The sequence below is a fragment of the Scleropages formosus genome, chromosome 9 (genome assembly GCF_900964775.1).
Source record: "Scleropages formosus chromosome 9, fSclFor1.1, whole genome shotgun sequence".
In the NCBI taxonomy this organism is placed as follows: Eukaryota; Metazoa; Chordata; class Actinopteri; order Osteoglossiformes; family Osteoglossidae; genus Scleropages; species Scleropages formosus.
The window spans coordinates 17,595,717-17,622,575 of record NC_041814.1 but is presented as its reverse complement, the minus strand read 5'-3'; the positions used below and the strand labels follow the sequence as shown (position 1 = coordinate 17,622,575).

The 26,859-nt window shown below is 43.0% G+C and overlaps 1 protein-coding gene across 1 annotated transcript in view; it reads right to left on the bottom strand.

Annotated features, from left to right (window-relative positions):
- Positions 1-17,908, bottom strand: part of nr5a2 (nuclear receptor subfamily 5, group A, member 2) — a 48,771-nt gene extending 30,863 nt beyond the window's left edge. Inside the window, exons 1-5 of the mRNA XM_018753955.2 lie at positions 17,707-17,908; positions 14,314-14,448; positions 11,608-11,726; positions 9,359-9,500; positions 5,570-6,216 (exon numbers count right to left, since the gene is read on the bottom strand). Of these exons, the coding sequence (XP_018609471.2) occupies positions 5,570-6,216; positions 9,359-9,500; positions 11,608-11,726; positions 14,314-14,448; positions 17,707-17,794 (1,131 nt within the window). The 5' untranslated portion in view covers positions 17,795-17,908. The remainder of the gene's footprint in view (positions 1-5,569; positions 6,217-9,358; positions 9,501-11,607; positions 11,727-14,313; positions 14,449-17,706) is intronic.
- Between the last annotated feature and the right edge of the window lie 8,951 nt (positions 17,909-26,859).

Genomic DNA, 26,859 nt, shown 5'->3' with positions numbered 1-26,859 from the left:
GCCGCTCCGCTCCCTTGTTCATCTTCCCCCCGCGGGCGCTAATGCGGGGCGTGCGGGGCCGGGGCGGGGCGGGGGGTACCGGGGGGGAGTGCGGAGTAATTCAAATGCAATGGACCAGGGACACAGTTACAAATCTCCGCCAGGCGCCGCCTGACACTCATGTGCAGTTTGTCAGGAGTGTGCCGAGTGACCTCAGCGACAGGCCCCGGAGGGATATATACCGCGAGCGAGACCGCACATCGCGACTACAACACCTTATTAATTTCTGTGGTTACGGGCTGTGAAGAAAATTGTAAACGGTAACCTGGGCGCTCAGAAAAAGTTTTCTGCAGGAAAAGTACACGCTTACAGAGCTAAATCGCCGCGCGCTCTTTAACGGAAAACACGTTCGGCGTTTCGCGTTTCCTAAAGTAACTACAAAGCGACACGAAAGTGTGACCTGCTGATGTTTTGTTTTGCTGATGAACACAGGGATAAAATGGATCGAGAAACAATAAGCTCCCGTCAGTTCCGGTGCCGGTTGAGTATCGAAGCCGTCCGCTGCTGGGACGGAGCGCGGGGCACCGCCGGAGCAGATGGCACGCACCTCCGCGCTTGAGCCCAGCTGCTTTTCCACTGAAGGCCCAGGCTCTCTGCTGGGTGCAAAGCCAGGAACAAGGCCTAATGCAGTCCTCCTCACTTAATGGCTCGTCTGGAATCCTCATTCCCGCTCCGTTCTTAGACGATGCGAAACTTTCCCCCTAGCAGTCGTGAAAGGACGAGGGTAAACAGCGGAGCTTTTCAGGATTTGCGCCGTTGACTTTTATCGGGCGTGCGCGCCGAGCGGCGCTTACGGCGAAGCGCACGCGTTGCCTTCCTCCCGCCGACATCGCGTCGACTTGGAGGATTATGACATTCGGGGAGTAAATCTGAGAGAAGTCCAGAACGAAGAAAAAACAAAAAGTGCAGTAAAAAATTTAATGAAGCTCAAAAGAACAATAAAAGCATATATTTAGTACAGCTTCTCCTTGTGTGCTATTGTGTTGCAAAGCCTCAAGAACAAAGCTGTCGCACGAGCTTTATCTGGTAAACAATGGCCGAGGGCCGCGCCGCGGAGGGCTCCTCTCTCTGGGAATGAATCACCGACCGCCGGGCCGCAGGACGAGCGCCATGCCCCCCCCCGCCGGTGACAGCTCTCTGCATTGTGGAGCGCAGCATCTGTTTCCCCCATCCCTCCCCCCCCGCAGGTGAGGTGTTCCACCAAGCCTGAAGGAGACCTCCACCCATGACAAAAAGCACGCTTTGCCCGCTGCACGCATTTTTTTTTAAAGCATTAAATACAGTTTTAGCATAGTGTCTAATCTGGCTTTACTCGAAAAACAGGAGACGAAACGGCAGTAACTAGAACGCATCGGGACAGCGGGGCGCGCAGTTGTTAAGGAATAGTGGCTCCGTTGGTCGTTGGTTCCAGGACCAGCTCCGGTCTTTTTGGTGCATCTCCGCAAAGGATGGCGACCAAATGACCGCAACGGAAACTAAGAACGAAAACGTAAGCCGCGGACGAAAGTCTTCTGAACGGCTGAATAATTCTCCCTTTCGCAGTTTCGCTTAAATATTCCGGGCCGAGTTTGCGCTGATTTACAGTTTTGTTACTGAATTAGTAAAACCTCTTTTTATAGGCAGTTAAATCCACAGACGAAATGACTCAATGCTGGAATGCGCTAAGACTGAGGTACGCGTGATTAAAATTTATAGTTAACACTGTACTCCAAAGGATGACAAGTAATGTCTGGAATGCTGAACATTTTAATCAAGTATACAATTTATCGTTTGGCTTTGCACAATGAAATAAATGCTAAAAATTAAACAGTGGTGACATGTGCGTCTAAACCCAACTGTGACTTCTGTAACTGGATCCAGCTTACGATCATAAATATTAAAACACCAAAGTATTTCCTTCGCCTTAACTAAAGTAATAGCAATAGAATATGTGCTGGAACCGCGATTCGAATCGCATCGGCGAATGGATGGGTGCCAGCGTATGCGCAGTTGCTGAAACACTTATCTGTCCACTGAACATTTTAATCGCTTGCATTTTCCGTACGTTCTACCGACACGCAAACTAACAGCGTGATGACAACCGTTGTCATCTAGGTAGAGCGTGGAATAAAAACGTCTCTTATGACGACTTCACGATAAACACGGAGTACGTGAAATGGTGTATACTTTGACCAAATGTTGCTGGTGCAGGAAAAATTCACTGACAAGTCAATCTAGTAGGCGTACAAAAATGAGAAGCTGTTGATTTTGATTTTATACGGCGACCTTGTCCGATCACGTCTGCGAAAACTTCCGTCGGTTTGGTTCTGCCAGCTTGAAATTTTTTTACCTACCCCTAGGTGCAGCAGCGCTGGAGTAAAGTACTGACATGTTTTTATGCTTAGACTGCATCCAATAACGTAAGAGCAGCTGCTTTAATTTAAAGCAACGTGCAGTTTTTGCTTTAATTTATTAGTTAGAGTTGCTGAATGTATCCCGCTCATTTGTAAGACTTCTCGGGCACCGAAGCGTTCGGATCGGCTGCCTTTCTCAAGGCCGCAGCAGCGGAGCAACCCAACGGACTTGAACCTGCAACCTCGAGGTCACAAGCGCGGATCATTCGGGCGGCGAGTCAGGGCCGAATCCTTTCCGAAGACTACGCAACGGTATGGATGTACCGCTCGCGGCGAACCGGCTCAGTCCAACGGCAAAGTGGAGCAGAGTGGCAGATTACTGCTGTTAAAAATGTTACCTGTTCGTTTTTTTAATCAGGAAAAAATCAAAATTTACTCCTGGTAAAACGGAAAAAAAAAACACAGCGAATGAGACACACTTTATATTGCGGCTAGATCTGTTCAAGGACGTCGGTGGAAGACAAAGCCATGAATAAAGCCGAGTTCCACACTGTCTAGGTCGAAAATAAAATATATAAACGACTTGCGCCTACATCTCTCCGTGTGTTGGTGAAACACTTTTCTATTATTTTCTGAGTTGTGCGTCGCCTCGGAGAAAAGCGTGTGCTAAATGAATAAATGTAAACGTAAACCTTAAAATGGGCAAATTTGTGATGACGCACAAGAAACTCCCTCTGGACTGTAGGAGGGCTGGAGAGAAGAGACCAGATGGAGACCAAGGCTAGAAGATCGCTGGATGGAAAAGATCATTTGCAAAATAAACATTGAGGTTAACTTAAAAGAATAAAATCAGCCTATGCATAATCAGCCTGTATATTTCCAGATCTAGGATGGGAAATGGAAGAGCGCATAAAAACGTCAGCCTGCAGTGCTGTACCAAAGATGCGGCAACGTTCTACGTCGTAGACGGTATAATACGGCATCCCGTCGAGTGGCGCAGGCCTAAAGCGCGCGGGACGGACGTAAACCCACACACTTAGCACCTTGAACATCACCGGCGCTTAAAAACATACGCACGCCCACCTAACGTGACATTTCACACCTAGATTGGACCAGCAGTCCCCAGTTACACTTGGATTATTAATTAACTAATAGAATAGAAAACGGCAAGTGGTCTGCATCTCTTGTAGTAGCACGCACGTCAAAAATCAGTGTTTAAATTATAGTACGACCTATGACGTACGCATGCTTATATAAATAACACCCTTTTGTTCCATCGACGGAGGAGCCCTTTGTATAAACTGCGAGGGCGCGACACTTTTGGCACCGAAGGTCTTTCTCTCGGCGGCCGCTCCTCCTCGATACGCTGGTCGCAGCGCTGAGAAAAGGACATCCCTCGCACTGCTTTGTATGGCGCTGGTGCGCAATCGGCACGCCAGCCTCTCCTCAGTGCACAGCGCTCGCCCAGTCTCTCATAAAAGGGCTCGCGAATGGGATTTTCTCCCACCGCAATCGCCGGGCCTTTCGTCTCAGCTATAGATATATATATGTCGTGAATAATTAAAATCGGGGGCTCTCGAAAGCTGTCGACGGCGAGGGATCATTTCACACACCTCCGCTTTTGTGAATCATTTAGCAAAGGTACAGAGCAAAAGTACCTGAAATCTGCAGCCGTTTCGGCGCATTGTGTTACCGCATCCCACGGACAGGCTATTGTCCCATTACTGAAGTGCTATGAAACAATTGTCTGGCTGTAGAAATGAGTTTCTTCACAAAGCGCCACGCTTCATCATTTGAACAATGAGGTTCAATCACAAGTGAACGTGGCTCGTGTACCTCATCATTAGCAGAATATAATGACATTTCAGGCTGAAGTGAGGCAGGGCGAAATGTGTTAGAGGATACGTCTAATAGAATTATAATTCGTTCGAGTACGTCCTACTACAGAATCGCAAAAACTACCCTTTTCCGCACAACCACACCCACTTAATTGAAAGCGCACTTGAGTGCTGTTCAACGCCTACTGTTAACGCAATTGGGAAAGTGTCAGATAAGGACTTATGGCACGATAAATATCAGCGTGCGTTTTGAATCCGCTTGCCGAAAATACAAGCTGTCGAGAGAGCTCTGCGACAGGAATGCCACAATTTGAGATTCACCGTTGAGCCTGAGATAAGAGAGCGAACAAAAGAACGTTCCAGCTAGCCGGGCGTGCAATAATGACCCAAACCGTAGAGAAACGGGTGACTCGGTCTCATCCCGTCCTCTTCAAAAGGTTTCGTGACGCTCCTCGTTTAACCTCTGCACCGAATAAATGACTGCCCGCAGCTAGAATATGACGCGCTCCGGTCCCGGAAAAACTGCCCGTCCCCTCGGGAATAAAGGGGGTTTGTCCGCTTCTCATAGGAAACTTTTTATGTTCTTTTTGTCATAGAAGAATGGTCAAGGTTTGGGTTAAAAAAAAAAAAAAACACATATCAGTGAAGACAAAGGGGGTTTAGCCAGCCTAAATTTACTTTGGCTGAACTTTGGTAGATCACTCTTACATAATACCCAGTTTAACCTGGTGAGTGACCCTTAGGGCAAATCTCACAGACCGGCTGCTCACCACCTGTGGCCTGGAGGTAACATTTTCAAATCCTTTAAAATAATGAATGGATTCTTAATACTGGCACAACAGACTGTTTTATGAACAACCCGACGGTGCCCGGTGAAATATTTCTAACATGTTTCACAATATTGCATTTTGGTGTGTAAGTTACAGGGGTGCAGTGGTGCAGTGGGTTGGACCTTGTCCTGCTCACTGGTGGGTCTGGGGTTCGAGTCCCGCTTTGGGTGCCTTGTGATGGACTGGCGTCCTGTCCTGGGTGTGTCCCCTCCCCCTCCGGCCCTACGCCCTATGTTGCCGGGTTAGGCTCCGGCTCCCCGGGACAAGGGGTTCAGGTGATGGTGTGTGTGTGTAAGTTACAATAATTCAGGATTCTAAGCCCATCTCAAGTAAGTAAAATAGCCAAACTCATAAGTAAAGCAAGCTGTCATTCGCTATGGAATGCCTCACAAAACTTCAGCCAGCTTTAAAACATAGTAAGACAGCTTACAAGTAACCTGTAGGTTTTAAAGTTCCGAACTAGAGCGTTGCACCGTCTGAAACGTCAAAATCAAGCGCACACCGTCACGACAGACATGGGACTGCGTACCTTAAGCTCTCTGAAGAATATGCTGCTCCTCGCCCACTCGACGATGGAAAACAGCGTCTGGTCAGCCATCTTGCACATGAGGCCAAAGGTGTTGAGCTTCTCGTGCTTTCCCCGGCTCGCCTGCTCCTGCTGTAGGTAGGCGAGGATCTTGGCCTGCACTTGGGGCTCGTCGGGCTCGCACTTGAGCAGCTCCACGATGAGGTGGGGGAAGCTGGAAGGCGAGCCGCTCTGGTACGAGTCCACGTAAGGGTAGCCCATGAGCGACTCCGGAGAGCTGCCGTAAGGGTCCGGGTACTCGGACTTGATGGTGCGGCTCTGGAAGTGGCTGTACGCCTGGTAGCCCTGCAGGCCCCCGTGATGGGGCATGGTCATGCTAATGGGGGAGGTAACGAAGGGGCTGCGGTCGTAGTCTGTGGGGGGCAAGGCAGCGTGGCTTAGAGGTAGGCCCTTGGAGGCAGAGTGGATGTTCTGCATGGCCGAGGATATCGTCAGGTCCGTGGGCACAGTCTGCATCACCTGAGACATGGCTTCGATTTTGAGTCCGTTCGCCCTGATCAGGGCCTTCTTCTGCTGCTTCAGGGCCCTGTCGCGCTTATACATGGGCCCGAACTTGTTGCGGCCTCCTCGCATGCGGTCCGCTCTCACAGCTGTCGAACATTGAAACAAACGACAAACCGTTTTGATTCTGCACAAGTCGAGTCTCCGTCACACACCCACAGCCCGCGTCGTTCCCGCTCAGTCCCGATTCCTACAGGCCAAGAAACGCGCTGCTCTTCTAGCGTACCGCCGAGCTCATCGCTTTGCCGGCACCGCACACGTGGCCCTCGCAGACTGCCGGTATGGAACACCAGCGGCCACCTAAAAAGTCTGAAACAGGCTCGCGTGCAGTTGCCAGACAAGATACTTGACTGGACTAACCCTCCCCCTCCTCATCCCAACACATGGTACCGTGACGCTGGCCAAATTGTGCGAAACGATGGAAGCACGGATTGAGGCGTAGGGCCCAAAGTGCCGTGTAGGAAAAGCACCGCGTACATACCGCAGGGGGTCCTTCCACACGGAAATCCTCACATGGTGATCCAGCCTCATCAATACTACAGCGAAGGTCTCGGCAGACGTTTGCTTACCAATTAGCATTAGCTGGTTAACGACTGTTCGGAGACGACCAGAAACATAAGCTAACGTCGACGCCGCTGGAAAATATTACGTAAGTAAAACGCAGGAAATGTCAGAGGAGACGAACTACGAGAACAAAAATAAACGAATCCAAAAAAACTCATACCTCTGTACTGATTTGAACGAAACATGATTAAAACAGAAGCAGGGAGACAGCGAGACCATTTATGTTTGAACTACGCCTTTCGGAGGATGCGCTTCGGTCCTTTGTGTCGAGGGTGTATGTTAATTATTTGCACTTAATTATTTCCCTTTACTCTGCCGGTGGAGCAGACCCTCTCTTGTGCGGCTGGCAGGCGGACGGCTGGAGGTTCAAGCAGCCCATCTCCCTAGCGTACGGCGAGGCCATTCGCGGGTTCCGTCCGTTAGCTTCCCGGTGCCTAACATCTCCGCAATAAAAAAATAATTAAAACATATCCAGCTCAACAGCTGCCCTGGGAGTGATTTTAATGGTCTCTGTCACAGCAGTGCCTGTCACTGCCACGCAGATCTGAGGGGCCAGAGAGGGGGTCTTACGGGGTCTGCCTCGGCTCGCGGCAGGAAGTACATCGGCGTCGGAGCCCCCGACAGCCCCCACGACACGCGCGCACCACCACGCCTTCCGCTGGAGGTGACGCTCTGGGCATTTATTTTATCCAAGAGGCCAGCGCCAGCGTTAAAAATTTATCACAAAACCATGTGAATCCATTATACATTATTGCAGGGACTTTAACTATTAATGATTCCAAGCAACAGGATAATTAATGAGCTGAAAACTAATAGTTAGCCCTTTTGGGAAAACACAATTAAGCCTGAACCTGAAAGTCAAATGAGGCGTACACATTTCGCTTAATTTTTTTTTTTTTGTTTCTAATTAAACAAGTATCACGCAAATCCGTCTGCAGCTGGTGTACGAAACGGATCTCCCTTTGTCATTCCTAGTCGGTTTGCCAGTTCTTTTTATTGGCAGTTAAAAATATTATAGCAGTTATTCGCAGAATTAATCCCTTTCTTTTACTGAAATATTTATATTCGATAAATAAAGAAGGAAATTGTATTTAGCCATTGCCAGAGTGCGGTTGTCGACGTTTGATATCCTGTACATCACGATGACAGCTTCCATGTATACAAATGACTGATATATGAACAAAAGACAATGATGCACATTCTCCTACAAGAGAAAACGTAGAACAATGAATGAATTTCTAATGAAACACTGAAATGTACCTAAGTGTAAAAAATCTCAGTATACAAACCTTAAAACAGGACACACACTATACAGGAATTTTAAACCATACTGTTACAGTAGCTTCATCGGGTATTTTTAATATCTTAAATTTGCTTGAAGTATTAATATTATGCCAGGAAATGTTATACAGACAAGACAGTTCTTGTTATGATCTAAATCTTTACACCACTGACCTCTCCTCAGTGTGCACAGTGAGGTTGCATGCATGCTTGAACTCCTCATGGGTATGTTAGCGAGCACAACCCCCCCATTACATTCTCTTGTTCATTCTGTGATATTTAGGATTAATTATTATGTAGTTAAAAAGAGGTTATGGTACTAAACAAATTATAGAATAAGAAATATATATTTTATCTTTATAAATTAAAGGGGGCGCGGTGGTGCAGAGGGCTTGGCCGGGTCCCGCTCTCTGCTGGGTCTGGGGTTCGAGTCCCGCTTGGGGCGCCTTGTGACGGACTGGCATCCCACCCTGGGTGCGTCCCCTCCCCCTCCAGCCTTGCGACCTGTGTTGCCGGGTTAGGCTCCGGTTCGCCGCGGCCTTGCTCGGGTCAAGTGGCTTCAGCCAGCGTGTGTGTATTTTATCTTTATAAATTATATAAGTCTAAAATGGTCTCACTGTACAGCCATAAATACAAAAGCAATAGGAACAGCTCGCGTTTCATTGCTAACCACTATTTTTTAAAATTTAGCCATGAAAAACACGAGCGAAAAGCACAGCACGCCATTCAGTATAGTGAAGATGGAGTGAAGGCCAAATGTTCTCAATTAGTAGGATGCCATGGTCTGGGGCAGCAGTGGTTGCAGCCATGGGCTGATAACCAAATGATTGCCGGTACCAATCCAGGCCGTACCCTGTGAGCAAGGAACTTAATCTGAGCCGCGTCAGAAAAATGTACCCAGGTCTGAAATTTAAATTAGACTTATCAGTCTTTCATCAGACTGTAGAAAATGATTTAGATGTGTGTTATACATAGTCAGTGTCCACCCCCAGTACATTGTTAGAAATGCATTGGGAATGCAGAGTAAGAAAGGCAGCGGGTGACGGAAGAACGCTCCACCGATTCAAGCTTTCAAATTGCAGTGCAGTAATAATGTGGTAGAGGTTATCCCTTAACCATCTGTGAAACATTTGTGAGCTCTGTACTCCTGCTTTGGATTAATGTGCCTGCTAAGCAAATAAATAACAACATCTCCCTGTTGTGGAAAGAGAAGACTTAGGAGAGTATAAATTAAATGAAAAACGGTGTTCGACCTTTTGGAGAGCGGCAGTTAAGCGAGGTCTGCTGAGAAACGCGGTGACGGGCCTCTGTCGTTCCCCTCATTGCTACCACCCCCAGGCCGCCCCGGAGCACGGGGAGAAGGCGGTTAATGAAAAACACTGTCACCTTCCAGCTTCATGCCCACGGTGAGACACTTCTGAAAGCGACAGTAGGGACAGCGCTTCCTCTGCGTTTTGTCAATCTGACAGCTCTGGTTCTCTATGCACGTGTACCTCTTGTTGTTCTGCACGGTGCGCTTGAAGAAGCCCTGTGGAAAACAATAATAAAGACATCAACGTGACTGTCAGCTCTGCCACCCCCGACTATGTTTCTAAACACAGAGAGCACGCCACGGCAAAGGCACGTTAACACAACGAGTATGGCTCCGAGGGAGGTAAGGAATGCGCCGGACGTCAGCGCATCTTCGTGAGCCTCACACGTGAAACATAAAACGATTCAAGAGCTTCGGTGGACATTGCGACCTGCTAGTTTCAGACTTGACGGATTCGATGAAGTGCGTCGTGTTCCGATATCGGTTGAGTAATACAGGAAACTCAAGAAAATTTCCTGCTCGGGGAAAAAAAACTCTCATAATTCTAAACTAATATATAATAATCAGGGGGTATTTGAAACGGCTGAGAAAGCTTCAGCATTTGGAGAAGCAACATCTCAAAAATATGTAATTTTAGGTGTTACTGCGTTTCTAACAGTCAATCCACACATGGTGGTTTGGGAAAACCTGGCATGAATTCATTTCCGTTATACAGTTAAATGCACAACTAGAAGAAAATGGTCTTAACTACAACAGCACTGGAACAAAACAAAATGAAGTTTCTTTCCATGAGCAGATGTATTTTACCAAGGTACGCCACGCATTACCGTGGATTACAAGAACGCACCTGAACGCGTGTCTGTTCTATAAAACAAAAAAGTCTCTTCCTGGATCGCCCGTTCACATTTCATATTAAGCAACATGAGTATAGATTTGGAAATTTAATAAAATAACAACAGTAATTTACTGTTCTAGGAATTCAAGAAACGTCTTGCAACACAGCTAAATTCGCTACTTGAGGAAGACACAATAGTTCAAATCGTTGTGTTCCATACGTAGAAAGAATGTTCAAAATGCAATACTGCCAATACTTTTTAAATATACATTTATATCCAAGCGTCAGACTTTGATTTTTGCATTTGCAAGTCTACTCTACCGCTTTTTTTTTTTAACATAATTTTGAATGATAAACCTTTGCCAAATATAATATACATTTCACATGTACACATACAGCATATTCAACCATAAGCTGCCTCTAGTTACCACATAAAAGGAAACATGAATCCAACTAAAAAGGCTTGTAGATAAACTCAATAAACTTCTGACAAAATTCTAAAACATAAGTAAATACTTTAGGTGCCATTAAATGAATCTTAAAAGATTACATTAGAATTTACATATCTAAAATAACAAAGAATATTACACATGAAAAAAGACAGTACACACAAATAAAAATCCTCTGTTTCATATTTAATTGTTGCTTAAGACCGGGTACTTTACTGGTGATCTGGTAACATAATAAAGCACAAATGCTAAAAATTATTAGAAAAGCCATTTCAATCAAAACTTTTGAAGCATATCCTCTGAGTTTAAAGATACTGTATCTAAAATGTAGGCTTTCTTATGAACTTGGTGGAGGTGAAACACAGTCTAGTATATTAATATATTACTATGAGTCGGTTTACAGTGATGGTGTGTTTGCTTTTGACAGTAAGCATTACGGTTACACAAGAAGAGCAGTATAACTGTAATTCTGCTTCACATCGTAATTAGAGTGGTCTCATTTATTTCATGCAAATAACTAAAAAAATCTGATTACAACTCCTTTCCAAATCCACTCTTTCAAATTTACACCATAGAGAAGTAGCATGTTAAAGGGGGGCAACAGCAAAAGAGGTCGAAAAGCCACTGGTCCAGCCACAGGTTTGCAGTTATTGTACATTATCAGCCACCGCTGATCCACCAAATTGGTCAAACTTTTCAACTGACTGAACTCCTAATACTCAGAGATATTACAGGCGATATGCTTGTAAGTCATTTTTTGCTAAAATGTTTTGTTGATCTATGTAATATATAATGTCTGTAATTAAAACTTCCAACACAAAAACACAGACAAAAACTTGTAAAATGGCCTAAACATTTTGCGCACTTTTAACCAAGTTGCTTTCATGTTTATTATACTGCACCCAAATAAGTTCTTTGCCATATTCCAATACAATGCTATATATTTCTGGTAGGATACCACAGATGACAGGTGGGATAGATGCAGCCGGAGAGATGAGGAAGGATGAGGAAGGTTGAAGAAGAGAAACGGCCAAAGTACCTTGCAGCTCTCACAGGTCAACAGTCCATAGTGGTACCCAGAAACCTTGTCCCCGCAGACAGGACACATCTCATCCAGATCTTCATCATAGGAGTAGTCCATCATTTTAAACTGAGGGGCTGATGAGAGGACATGCACATTAAGCAATACAGTAGCGAACCAGGTCAGTGTGTCTCATCACGCACATGCAGCGCTCTCTGCATCCTTTCTGCATTATTGATAAGTGTGAGAGGCATTCTGATGGGACTATTCCCCATAACCCCATCCAAGGCTTCACAGCATGGCTACACAAATCATTTCCATATTTCTGCAGGTCATGTTGAACAATCTGAAAACTATTTGCAATGCTGCAGGCAGGAAGAGATAAAAAAAAAAAAAAAAAAAGAATCTGGCATGTATTGAATAAAATTCAATAAGCCCCGGCCCTTTCGGCGATTTTTGTCTTCTTGAACAAGTTTTGGACTTAAATATATATTTCTTTGTTAAACGTTCCACGTAATATAGAGAAATATTATAGAGCAAGTGTTTCTTCTAATGAGTTAATGGGAGAAGCAAGCGAAATTCCACTAAAAGTTAAAAGTAAAGGGAAAAAAAAAAAATACAGAAATGAAAGAGGATTTCTCGGGGTGTAGATAGCGAGACCGATTCCTCCAACTTCAGAACATTTGCTTTTTATTGAGACGTAACCAACAACACCTCTCTCGAAGGCGTACACGTCAGTTCGAGATTTAACACACACGACCATCCGACAAGAACTTCACAAGAAATGTTTCAGGGAAGCGAGAAGTAGATGAGAAACGAGCGCGCAACAAGAAAGACGCCGACAGTTACCTACCTAAGTACGAACCGGTTCTTTTTCTCACCTCGGGAAAACACAAGATTCGTAGAGAAACATGACATGAATGTAACAACTGAGATGTGACCGTGTTTCGTGCGCGACTGATACACGGTCGGCAAGAAGAAGCACGAACAACAATCCAACAGGTGCCCGCAATGTTTCGCACTGACTGAGCGAGTCTGTTGGGAAAAGGCGCTAAAATGTAACCTTTACTCGGAGGATCAATCAACACGAACTGAAAGCGAAAGTGTCCCGTTTCGGCTCCACTGGCTCTTATTGAGCATTTATACCCAACACACATAATAATACGGCATGCGTGCTTTACTGATGTCTGCTTACACTACTTTATTTATTACTCAGAGCAGAAAATATACACACGGCTCGCATCTCCTCTGGCGTTCAATAATATATATATCCGTACAGCAAATTATAGAGTGAATATAATTGTACGATCAATATTACGGTAACTGTAACTTCATAATGATTATTTAACACGAATATTCAAAAGCCGGGTGTTCCGAAACGGCTGGGCAGATCGTAATAACTGGTAAAAAAAAGGAAAAGATTGTTATTATTCATTTGTATTTTATCTACGGCCTCCGGCGCACGCGCTGCCTTATTACAAGGCAACATTTAAACGCTTAATAAGTGATGTGAACGAAAAAAAAAATGTATTAATCTAATCGTCGTTTCACAGTTGAAAATACGTGAAAACTTTTTTTTTTTCTGCGACTTCTAGCGCTCTGAAGAAAACGGATGTCCTTCAGTTAAATATTATTAGAGGAGCTTTTCGGAATAAAAATTGTCAAGTAATATCCAGCCAACATCTTTTAATTTCGACAGAACTAATTTTAAAGGGGTCTTATAATTTATCCTTTATTAGGTCAATTTTGCCATTGACCAAAAGAATAAATTCAGACGCACGGCAACCAAATATTTAAAAATGAAAATAAATATATGAAAGTGCTAAAAAACAAACTAAAATGAATGCAAAAGAAGTAATGTAAAGCAATAAAAATATTTACACCGCTGAAAACGTTTAAAACACACAATTTTACAATTTGAATAAGTTAAAAAAACACAACATCTACCCTATAAATACTATTTGCTGCCGTTATAAAATTATGCTGTTATTTTTGTGTTTTCACGGTTTATGGAGACGCACTTTTGACATCAATCTCTCTCATAATTCCGAAGAGTCTTTGTCAGCCCCAGAGATAATGATTAAAGGTGATAAGCACACTGTAAATATGATGTCACCCATACTATAACGGGATAATTAAATAAGACCAGTGCAATAAATAACCCGGTATGTGTGTATTGGCAGGGGGTCTGAGCACTGGCTCTTGAACACACTTTTTTCATGTTAACTGTTGCCCAAAACTCAAAGCACTAATAATGTCCTGTGCCACATGTCCAGTGCATAATAATGAACACTGTCACCACAACAAAATAGGCACAAACCATCACGTGGCTCTGCAATTACGCCTCAACACCGTAAACACTCATTTCGTAGACCAATCCTAAAAATCACGTGTTGGGATATCGCAGAACAAACGCTATACTATAATAAAACGTCTAATGCAGTGTGACGCCCGTAGCAGCACCGCGTGACCTGCGATCCGAAATGTCACATTTTGTCTTTGACCAGTAATATGAATCCCGCGCGCTGCACTTGGCTTACTTTGACTCTTTAAGGACTGACATATTATTGTTCCGCAACTGGACTGTCTCTGTCTGTCGCACAGCTCAGCTGCCATGCGGCCGCGCCGGGCTCCACAGCCGCACTAAGAGAGAGAGACACTGGCTGTAAATGAACTGCGCTGTGTGTGTGTGTGTGTGTGTGTGTGTGACAGGCTGTGTCTTACCTTGCATGCTGCCTGCCATGTGTCCCCGATCCCCATGCGACCGAGCGAGTCCCAGAGATTCCGTCTCCACTTTGGGCAGCATGACAGCGCCGCCGAGTCCCGCGCGAGATTCGCCTCCGTCCGACGCCGGGGCACCTGGACGCCGCAGGGTGGGACACCGCAAACTTCTCTCAGTACCGAGACGCGCAACGCGGGCGCCCAGTCGTCCTCTGCTCTGCCGCGCGGCTTCGCTGGCTGCGGACTCGAGTCGCTGCGGCGGGACTCTAGTCTAGATCATGGACCGCGGGAGCACCTGGAGCGCACGGCTGCAGCGTCCCGAAGCCGAAGGAAAGTTCATGTTCCACAGCGCTCGCGCGGAGGCCAGCACCACCGCGGCCGTCATCACAATCATCATCATCATCACCACCATTGTGGACGCGAAGCGAAACAGAGTCAACAGCGGTGTAAATGGCACCAGCGCGTTATTTCGCTGTTTACCCCTAAGCTTGGAGGAGGAAATGTAAAGCGATCACGCACGCCGCAGACACAGCGGACGCAGCACTAGCGCTTAGCCAACTGTCGGGAACTTTTAAGGTCGGAAAGGGGGGGGGGGGGGCGACACACCCACCCACCCACGCACCCACGCACCCACGCACGCACGCACGCACGCACGCACGCGTCTCCTCAACGGCGAGGTTCACTACCGTCTGTATGCCGGTGATGTGTTGAGATGTGAAGTTCTGCCCCTGTCTTTTCTGCCCCGTTTAGCCCCCTCGCCGGCGCCGCTCGCGCCAATCGCGCGTCCTCGCGGCGCCCTGACGTCACGCGCCTCTCGCCAATGGCGCGCGGAAACAAGCGACTCTGCTTTGCGCCGCGTTTCGATTTGCGGCTCTCAGCTCGTGCGGTTCGAATAAATAATACCGCTGGACTTTCGGATACGAGTACAGGGGAAGGGCAGAAAGGGGCAAAGCGGGATGCCAAAGAAATAAAAAAAAAATACAAGCAAAATACCAGGTTAGTGGGAATAAGAATAATGCATCAGTGCGTAGCTTTGTGATCTTCTTATTTTTCTTCTTCTTATTATTAAACAATACACCAACGCCACTGACTGTCCAAGCAATTTTACAACTTACAATTTTAAGCACAAATGACATGTTTACTTTACACTGATTTACCGTATCGGCTCAAGTAAGGGCCTTGAGGAACTAAAGCAGGAGCAGGACAGTTCTTACACCTGTGCTGCCAGTTTGTTAAAGGTATTTTTTGTGCTTGGATGGATACTACTTATTTTTTAGTGAATCAGAGACACTTAAATATAAGACAAGAAGAAGACACTCGACATCAGACAAGACTTAACGTTACAGTTTTTTACTTGGAATTTACCTCCAAGGATAAGGTCTATAAACCATAACGAAATGGTTGTCGGCAGAAGCCAAAGCTACAACTTTATTAAAGAAGGTAAATCTTCTTTTATGATTAAATTCGAGATCCAAACAAACATTGCAGTTGATTACAAAAAAAGCTTATTCGCTTTAAGCTACTAAAATATAATTTAATAACTATGACATAAAATAGGATACAATTTCCGCGAGTATCAAGCAGCTTTGTAAATAGTTTAATTGTATCAAAACGATTTCGCACAAATCAGTGCGAGGAACTGCAGCGGGTTGCTGCGCGACGCACTGAGACCACATCTGTTTTTCAGCTCTAAGGACTGAGTGACATGATGTTCGGCTACTGTAAATAAAAAGTGCCTGATTTTTAAGCAACGAATGGGATGATGAACAATAACAACAACAGGAAGAAGACCAACAATGAATAAAGACATATAATAATGTGCACTCGTGCGGGAGGCAGAGCGTGTTTCCCTCCCATCCGCCCACCCGCCCCTCCTGCATCTCAACAGGAGGACACACACGGCACGCGGGCGGCCGCGTGAAGGTGCGCGGTTCCGTCCGCTCTGTAACTCCGCTCATTGCACGAAAGTTCGTCTCTCATCTGCGCGTTTCTGGAGCTCCCGCGCGGCCTCCGGGAAAGGAGGAAGTGTTTGGTCGACCCTCTCAGACTGACTTAGGTGTCATCTGGGCGCCGGCGGACGGGGACGAGGCTCCGCTGCTGCCTTCGCACCTGAGTCCGGCTCACGTGCGCGGACATTATTCGTGTGCGTAACCTCGGCTCTGCTCGTTCATGTCACTCACTAATCATCATACCGCCAGTGTTCAAAATATCGCGTTTCATATCCGCACGTTGCAGCAGCTCTAGAAATACGCGCGAATGTATCGACTGGATTTTTATGTGTGCACAAAGTAAAACAACAAATATATATTATCGGAGAAAGAGGAGATTCATGCGACCAAGAAACTTCCGTTTAAAATATGAGATAAAATGCATATTCAATCATTTAGAGTCCAAACTTGAACCACAGGAAAGCAATTTTCAATCGTCCTTGCAGTGAGTGAGTGGTTCTTAGTAACCACCATTATTTTCACTTTTTATTGTCGCGGTAGCAATATTTTAAATATTTCCAGCTTAGTGAAATTATTGTGGTCATGGATAAAACGGCAAATAAAATCAAAATACAAGGAAATATTAATAATGAATAACAATGAGAATTTTGACGCTAACATTTCTTTTTTTCGTATTAATAGTCCGCCTCTGTGCCCGTTACAAACTACAAAGAAGAGAAAAAAAATCGGCGAAACACGCCGTCCTTCATAACGTTTTATTTGCCATTACCTGCTTTTAAAATATTCTTGATCATGTTACACTGTAAATGAACTAAGTCGATAATTACCGGCAAGTAGGTGGCCTGTGCATTTGGGTAAAAACAACTGCGTAGTTTTATATCATCACCGCTTTGAAAAATTTGAAAAACAGATTACACAACTTCGTATTGACACAGAAAATGAAATGTGCGAAGAAATGTCCAGAGTGGTAAATATATTTACCGGTAATTGTAATTCTTTTGCTGAGATCACGCAGAGATGTTTAGCCGCTTCTGACTGTGCTGTTGACCTGCTATCATCATTAACCTGTTAATAACCTGCTATTACGGCTCAGAGATTCCTTCCGACTGGGTTTAAAGTCAAACTTCAAAATGTGGTGCAGCGCTCAAAGAAGACATCTTCTTACAGAGGGGGGAGTCACAAAATGTACAGTTTCGCCTTCAGCACAAAGTTCGGACGTTTCATTTCCTAATGGCCCCCTGAGCAGCTCCCCTTTCAGACTTTTTAAGGCAAAAAGCCATGGTTCACTGGATGAATCAGTCTATTAATATGAAATGACGTTTTCACCTATTAATTCTTTAAAAGAACTTTGATTTCTGTTGCAGTGTGTAATGAAGGTATGATCTCACCTGAGATCTTACGACAAGATTTTGCTCCTGTAAGTCATATCACACTGGCCACAACTCACCCAGTCCAGATGTGTCTTCTTTAATGAATTCCTGCCTGATATGAGATAGAGGGTGTGAAGTCATTACTAACTCCAGCTCCTTGGTCATTGTGAGAGATGCGGCTACATCTGGAGCCACTTTTGGTGACCTTATAGTGTTTCCATCACCTGGGAGGAGAAGACTTTAGGGTAGAAAAAGAAAGCGTGAGCTTTGAAGACAACCAAATGCACTAATCGCCCCCACCCTCCCCCCACCCTTACACACACATACACACTCCCCCAAACAGCAGCCTGCTTTAAAGCTGTGCTTCTATCTCATAGGTGCCAGTCAAAAGTATTCAGAACGCTTTGCTGGATAGGCTGACATTAATCACATGACCTGGGACAGGCTGATAACACCTGTCATAAACTGACACAGAAACTGATAAGAGTTGCTGGCAAATAACATTGCAGGAATGATTAACCAGTTCTGAAAAAAGAGGGAGAATTGCTATACTCACCACCGAGTGTGATGCGGGGAATGTGGTAAAAATGAAGTCAGAAGAACACATTTGTGAGAGGATCCACATCTAGAAGATTCTATCAGAATTTCCTGGAACAGTTTTGGGCTTAAATATGTAACATGTTCCCCTTTTAAGGAAAAGCCTTTCTTTTTTACTGACAATACATCAAAATCTTCAAGACATTATTTAATTTTTATCAAGTTTGCAAGATTTAACTCTTTCTCAGATATTTCACGAAGGAGCACAAAAGTTCTGTGAGGACTGTGAATGTTCTGGCAGCGTACTGTGGAAGGATTCGATGAAATATGCTGTTTTAAGTCACCCAGTGCTCATTTGTGAAGTCCAGCTATCTTTGGGGACACATAGTTTCACTTCTGGCAGAACGGAACACACTGTTAACTTTAACATCGCTTCAGAGATCTCAGTGACCCGATTAGCTATGTGCCGAAGTGCTACTGGTCAAGCATCTTGTGGAAAATAATATTTCGTTCAAAATAGGTTCAACCGGACCTTGTCTGGAAATGAACTGTGCCATGCAGGACTGGGATTTGGTCCTTTAAACATGCAAAACATTAAGCAGGATGTTGGGATATGGGGCAGGTAGCCAAGCAAACAGGTTGACCAAGTAAAGAAGAGGACAAGTGACCTAAAGTTGACTGAACAATAAGGATAAGTGAGTCCAAGTAGTGGTGCCACCACAAATACCGGACTGTGGCTGCCCTGACGACTGCTAAGTGCCCTGATAACACCGGGGTACCTGAAAGCCACTCATTCAAAGTTCTGTAAACTCGCAGTCTGGGAAGCCGTGAGCTTTATGATGCCGTCCGGTCCCATCTATCAGCAAATACTGCTTAAGAAAAGAATGCATTAAAACAGAGCACTTTTGGGTCAAGGTTTACAGCTCTGAAGCATGTTTCTTGAAACAGTAAAAGGACAATTAATGATCATTCATAAGCATATAAGTAAAAAAACTGAATTGTCAAAAGAGAATTTAATTGTCATATATGAGAGACAAAGCCTTAAGTATGTTAGTCAAGACCTCCTTAACTAACAGAAGCATGCGTAGTATACACAGTACCATGAAAGACAATGAAAACCATGAAACATTACATAACAGAACAGTGAAACTTTTGAAAATTTATAAAAGTGCCTTGTTAATTTGTATAACTCATATACGTGTATAAACATACAAAAATACCCATCTACGTATAAAACCAGCTGTTGCACAAAAGCTATAATTACAGTTATGTAGCTAATATAATCACTATAATGAAAGATTTTATTCTCAGCTGGGAATGAGTTTTTATACATAAAAGAAATAAATTTTGAATGTAACCTTAGTTTAACAGTTCTACAAAGATTATAAAATAACTGTTAATGAAACTAAACAAAAATTTTGACAATATGTACATCACAGTACATGAGAAGCAAAATTGCTTTTTAAAATGTCCTCTTTCCTCCAGGTAACCTGGTTTCTTCCCACAGTCCAAAGACATATTAAGTTTCAGGTGAATGTGTGACTTGGTGACTCTAAATTGCCTGCAGTTTGTGACTGTGAGTGACTATATGTGAACAGCATAATGAACATTACAGTTCAATCCAAGTTTCAGTAATGCAGTTGTCCTTATATCCTCTCTAGGTGAACGATGACAGAGATGTGGGGCATTGATGAGCTGTCTTGATTCATCAGTCACATTCATTCACATATGCAGCTGAATTCAGTCCTCTGCAAACAAAATAGAACCCACACATCCATTAGCAGGCCCGGCAACAGTAGTTGATTGTTGCTTCCCCTATGCTTCAATGGTTCTTTTTTTTGAGAAACAGTGGTTGAGACTGTCCCGTGTCTGGCTACAATCAAAACAAACTGGTAGTGACATGGAAAACAAAGCAAACATTAAACTATTTTATCCCCCATATAGATTTTATAGTCATTATCATGAAATTTTTCTCTACAGATCAATAAAGCTTTCCCATGAGAGAAAAATTTAGATCTGACATCAGACACACCAAGTCTTGTTTCATACATGGCACTATAAAAATAATAATTAAAAAAAAATTAACGAATTTCAGGTTCCTTCAAAAAGGAAACAATTAATAAGAGGTAATACTTGATATGTACTATGTGTAATTCCAGAACAGAGTCTAGAACAGATTAGAGGGGCTTGGTTAAGTTTAAGATGAGCGCTGTTCACAATATTTATTGTTTGGTTTATTAATGTTTCGTTAAATGAGATTGAGCCAGAAATTAAACAAAAAGTGTAGTACTATAGTTGGCTACATGGAAGCAGGAAGTTAGCAGAGCATGAAAAACTGTATGGGGCTGCGACTAAGACATGATTTGTCACTATGTTTAATATTAGAGCAGAATTTCCTCACTGAGACTTCAAGGAAAGTAGGTTGCACCGCTCATTCATGGCGCGGTAGTCATCTGAACGCATGAGAACCAAATCGTTTCTCCCACCGCTAACCACTACCTACGCTCCTGAGCACTGCGTCCTGTTTAATACAGCTGTGGCTCGATGAGCCTTCAGCAGAGAGGTGATCAAGAGGCTCCAACAGACTGAGTTAGTGGCCCCCTCCGTGTGACCTCTTGATCCACGGTGTATTGACCTGAAAGGTACCGTGCATTTGCACTGATATCCTGCTCTCTTAATGTAGAGGCACTCAGCGGAGCAGAACTGAGAGCAACACTCAATGAGCTATAGGGAGTTTTATTTCACCCAATTCCTAACAACCAAGTCATAAACTGAACTGGCTGGGCCGTGGAGCTTTTAAGTAAACCCCAACAGATATAACAATAGGCATAAGGACTTTCTCCATGCTTCGGTCAAAATAAATATGTAAATAAATAACCAAAGCACATGAGATCCTTAAATATCAGAATGCCCTGGACCCCGCATTGAAACAGAGAGTTGAAGATGCGACAATGGCACCGCTTAATTTATAGGTAGTAAAAAGTTAAACTACAATGTTGTCTCAAGATAAAGCTTGAATCGACATCTATCACACAGTGTACATACTCAGAGGGGTCTGAAAACATGTTCTACTAAATATTCTGTGTTTGCAAACCCGTCCACGCACCGGTCTGTGGTAAAAGTCTCCACTGCTGCTGTCCATTTGCCCATCGGTTCTTTGTGAGTCTCCTCTGTCTTCAGGAGTTACCATTGTGTTGGTTGAGTTAAAACAAACTCTGAGCAAATACTCGGCCTAACCATTAACGTCATGACCGTGTTTGAACAGGCCACCACATAGGAACGGCGCTCATGGTATTGAATGCTCACTGAAACCTCATTCAAGCTAGAAAATAGCTATACAGAAATGAAGAAGTTAAAAACGATAGTATAGTACTTACTAATTTAAAGAATCTCTGTGAAGTATTTTAAATTAGAAATGATATAGCCTGTTACTATTAGAAAGAGTTGTTCTGTGGAAAATGAAAATGACATTGACAGGGAGGGCAGCTTGTTCTCATCTTTGAGGTTGACACAACAATGCTTCTGTAGTTGTCACTGTATTTATTCATAATTTAAACAAGATAGTCTAAAGCCAACTCACGAGAAGAAAAATCTGATGAGTCACCTGATGGCAAAGCAGGCCAAATTCCATATGTGAGTGGAGAATAATATTCCTTATCACTGGTAAAGATGTTCAGACACATAGTTTGCAGGAAACATTATGACACTATGATTTGGAAAGCAATCATAAGCTCGATTACCAGTGGTGTAGCGTCCAGGAGGTCCTCACCAGGGGCTCTGCTCTCCAAGTGTATTCTTTCTGCAAACATATCATTTCAATACTACCAGCAAAATCGTAATAATGAACAACTATCAAAGTTCTGTTTGTGTCATAAAAGTTGCTGCTGCTAATTTTTCTGCTCAGAAGGGCAAAATCAAGTCTACCGGTAGAAATATAATCATGCCAAAAAAGGACTAATGAATAAATCTAAAGTTATTTTGGCTCATTTTTTAAAGAATAGAGCTACAGTTTAGTAGACTGAATATCAAAATGTCATATTAATCTGTTCAAATGAATTGAATGTATTAAACTATGCCTACGGGTGTGTATTTCATTAAGCTGCTGGAAAGGCTGCATTTCTGTACAGATAGCAGGTGGAATATAAAGATACAGTACAAGAAGTGATTGGACAACAGACTGAAGATTTATTAGGGTTTAATCTGAGGAGCAAAAAGATCAAGGTGGGATAAATAGGCTTGGTTAAGCAGACTCAGAACAATTTGTATATTTTGAGAATGTGGTGTCTGTACGCCACAAGAACGACCACCCGTAGCCTCCATAGCTGAAAGTTTCAGGCCCTAATAATTAGGGACCTGGCAGTTGTGGCTTTGCGGTGAGAACACCTGCACCTTGCAGCCCACGTCATCTCAACCAAGACCTCTTCTGCTTACAGTGCAGAGGAGCGCAATGCTGTACATATGTTTCTAATGTTGGACTTCATGTGGAACAGTGACTTTACGCTATTTAATCTTCTTTCAGCTACTAAATGGCTCATTTGAAAACAAAAAACCCTTACAAAATCTGCAAAATAAAGAGAAGAAATGGTTCTCTAGCAGCAAGAAATGCCTAATTTGAGACCCAGTTGGGCTTGTCTCTATATATATTTTTTGTCTGGAGCTAAACTGAATACAAATGGTAGTTCAATGTACCATTGTTGTGGTCTCAGGCTTTATTGGGAATCTCAGGTTTTTTAGCTTGTGCAGACCCCAGTAAATCTGTCACCTGCAGATATTTGTCTCTTACCTCGAGGCAGGAAGAGATTGTGGCTTTCGGGCCCGAGCGGGAGAAGTGACCTGCCAGAATGGTCCATTTATCATCTTAACAAAACGGTCCACATCCCATCAGCTGACCAGAGAGAGAACTCCTGTGGTAAGCAACTTCAGAAGATGTTCAGCTTATCAATGTTCTTCAGATTTGCAATTGCAAGGCATCCTACACATGTTACTGTCAGCTTTTCCAAACAACAGTACATCTGTCTGGAACTCTTTTATTTTCTTGTGCTCTTTCTTTCCCAACAGCATTAGTCGTGTTGAAGAACATGGACTTGCGAGAAAGAGTTGCCCTTTCAGGGCCCCAGGGGAACGACCCTGTGTACTTTAGTACAAGGTGCTTTGGTTGCTTTAATAAATATCCAGATGTGTAACTGAAAGCTGTGCAAGCCATCTTGAATAAATGGATGTTTTGCAACACAACTGCGATTAGAAATTAGGAAAGAGGGTGCACAGGAAACTCACGCAAAATGAGTGTACAAATAACCTATAGGGAGCACAGTGAATATGACAAGTATCGTTTTTATTCATATATTTAATGTTTTAAGCCTCATACTGACAGTATGGCAGCACTGAGATTGTGTATTTAGGTCAACAATACCCCAGTATTAGGCTTCTACACCAATTTAGAATAGTTACTGACAACATTTGAAAAGGTCTAGTCTTGGAAAAAGATGGTTTTCAAGATTAAGACTATTTTAAATGACAAAATTTTTCCAAAACATTGTTGTGAGAATTAATGACTGTATCCTTGAAATTAAGTACGTATGGAATGAGTCTGGAAATAGTTTTAAAAAGAACTAACATGCGTTTGCAAAATATTCAAAAATTTAATTAAGAACTCAAAAAGCTGCATTTTTAAATGTAGGTTTGTTTTTGTTGTATTTGGAAATTTAGCATTATTCAGACATTACAGTACAATACACAAAGAGTGAAGATGAAACAGAAAAATAAAATAGCAAAACTACAATTAAAGCCTCATCCGAAATAATAGAAGCAGGCAAGCTCTCCATGCTTTTTCAAATGACAGGCTGTCTTCAATAAAGACCTGGTCAAAAGAAATGTTTTTGTGCCCATCATACAAGCTTGTGGAAACATGTTTGCTTAGTGAGCTCCATGACTTATAATTCCTCCTCTGTTATGCTTCTTAAGCTTCATCTTCGGCCAGTTACACAAAAGCTTTCACTTTTTTTTTTGTCTGTAATATTGAGATGCGTCTTGTGATGGAAACTCATTCAGGAGTTTGTGAACCAAATGACATGTAAATCAAAGTGTACGTGTTCAAAATGCTGAGGAGTAAAGTAAAAAGAAAAAGAAAAAATACTCATCAAAATTCAATAGATGCTTGTCCTGAGCAGGGTTGTGGTAGACAGGAGCCTATCCCAGAATCATTGTATGTAAGGGTAAGAAGGGGTAAACCCTGGACAAGGCGCCAGTCCATTGCAGGGTAGCCACACACAGCCACTCAGCCATACACACACTACAGGTAATTCAGCATCACCAGTTCACCTAAACTGCATGCTTTTGGACTGTGGGAAGAAACCAGAGCAGCTCCAGGAAACCCATGCAGACACAGGGAGAACATGCAAATGCCACACAGACTGAGTGGAGAATCAAGCCCACAGTAATCAAACCACCCAGGCCTTCTGAAGCAGCAGTGCTACTCAATGCACCACCATGCCACCCAAATACACATTTTTACATGAATGTATATACATTTCCATTTTCTTTTATTCATTTAGCAGATGCTTTTCTCCAAAGCAACGTACATCTCAGAATATTTACCCATTGACTGGAAAATATATCTATACATATGCTCAGGAATAAAACTTTGATTAAATTCAAAAATACTTTAAATATTCATACTATGTATTTTATACTATTTGCATATTTTTGTATAACAAAGACAACAAGAAATTTGCTTTTTAGGTTTGTATATGCTGGGGATTGTATTGTTTTCTGATATGTATGTCACTAAATGCAAATTTAAATCTAGATGTATTAAGATTTAGTATTCGCTGTTTTTGTTGGGCTGAGTTTAACTTACTGTGGTGTAAAAGAAGGCTGAATTTCTAAATAAAAACCAGAAAGTACAACTCAAACAGCTTTTCAAATACCAGCAAAATACTCATTTGTAAATATCTAATAATACTTTTTGGAAATATTGCCAAATGTATTCAAGTAATTGTTGAAAAGTTGTATGTTTTTGGAAAACAAGAGTTTGGTTCATACCATAGTACAAATGTGGTTTACAAAGTGCAGTACAAATTTTGAGGTGTATCCAAGAGTTTATATTCAAAACACTGACTGGGGATTCAAAACTCAACTTGGGAGTTCTTCCAACAAGGAAAATTAATACATGTTTTTGTCATTTGTGCATGTTCAACATTTTATAAAATAAATAGGGATTGTTTTCAGATGGACCACAAATGCACACTTCCAAATGACTATCAATCTTCACTTCAGCTTCACCGTGCATATTGATCACTTTGTGCAAGTCAGCACACATCATTCAATGAGATATGCAAATTAAATCTGAAAGAGTAATATGTTTTCAATAAAGTACTTTAGACATCAATGAAGGCAGCTGCAAACTTTGTATTGTTGTATGCGTCACCACAGTAACAATGATGATGTGAAACATGCATCATTACACAGGAAATAAAATCTAACATTACAATAAATTGGCCAGTATTTCCAAATCCTTGGAAATGGTCTGGGAACGCTTGCTGGAAAAACAAGTGGTTCTGTTTGGAGAAGAAGATGAAGTTGTGGCAGGCCTTATCGCATCGCCGGGGCCATGCATTCGACATTGCCAAACCATGACAAATGGGCTGCCTTCCAATTCTTGTCAATAAAGAACATATATAGGAAATAAACAGAACACGTTTTCAATGGCAGGTAGCCGGACAGATAAATCACGGTAACGGCCAATAATAAATGGATCATGCTTCTATGTTTTTAAAACCCATGGCAGCTGTATTGAATGGGAAACCTTGTGTGGGAGAAAATAGACTTTTATTGATCAGAAACAACTGGAAAAAACTGACATCCAGGAAAAAGATTCTCCCTCTGGATTTTATATAGACTATCTATAATGTAAATTCAAATGTTATGACTAGATGGTGTGATAATGATGCCATTAACCACAGGGAAAAAACAAAAGAAAAAAAGACTTTTGAGGGAAACAAATTTAAAGCACTAATCTTGCATTTAAAATGCTAAAATAAAATGATTTCACTACAAGGCATCTAAGGAACATCTGGTAGTGTATCTGTTAGAGATGCTGCCTTTAAGCCCAGTGCTTACAGGTTTGAGTCCCACCTCTAGCTGTCGTATCCTTGACCAAGGTGCTTACCCTCATTTGATCCAGTAAAATTACTCAGCTATATGAATGGGTAAACTATTGTAAGTAGCTTAATGTGGTAATTCACTTGGCAGAAAAATGTCAACTAAGTGAATGAATGTAAAGTGTGTGTTCTACCATCTGGGCACTTCTGAGTTAGAAGGGGCCACATTTTTCTCCTGTTCTCTTCCTTCTTCAAAACTGAGGATGATCGGCCAACCATCTTGCAATATGATGAAAATGAGTTGCCAGGAGAATTCACGCCTCTGTTTTGAGTTTGCACAACACCTATTATTTCAGAATCTGGTTAACTCACTTCAAAATGCACATCTGCAGCAAAACTTTAGCTACACTCCCTTGGGCATCCTTCAGCCATTGCTGCATGGTCGGGCATGGTGAAAGAGAAGGAATTTGGGAATAAGATCTGGGCAGGGCCAGCCCACACCCTGCAGACACAGCTTAGTGAGAATACCGCAATCCTTACCCAGCACAAAGTATGAGCCCGTGACGGATTGTCCCCATTGTTCAACCTCGTACC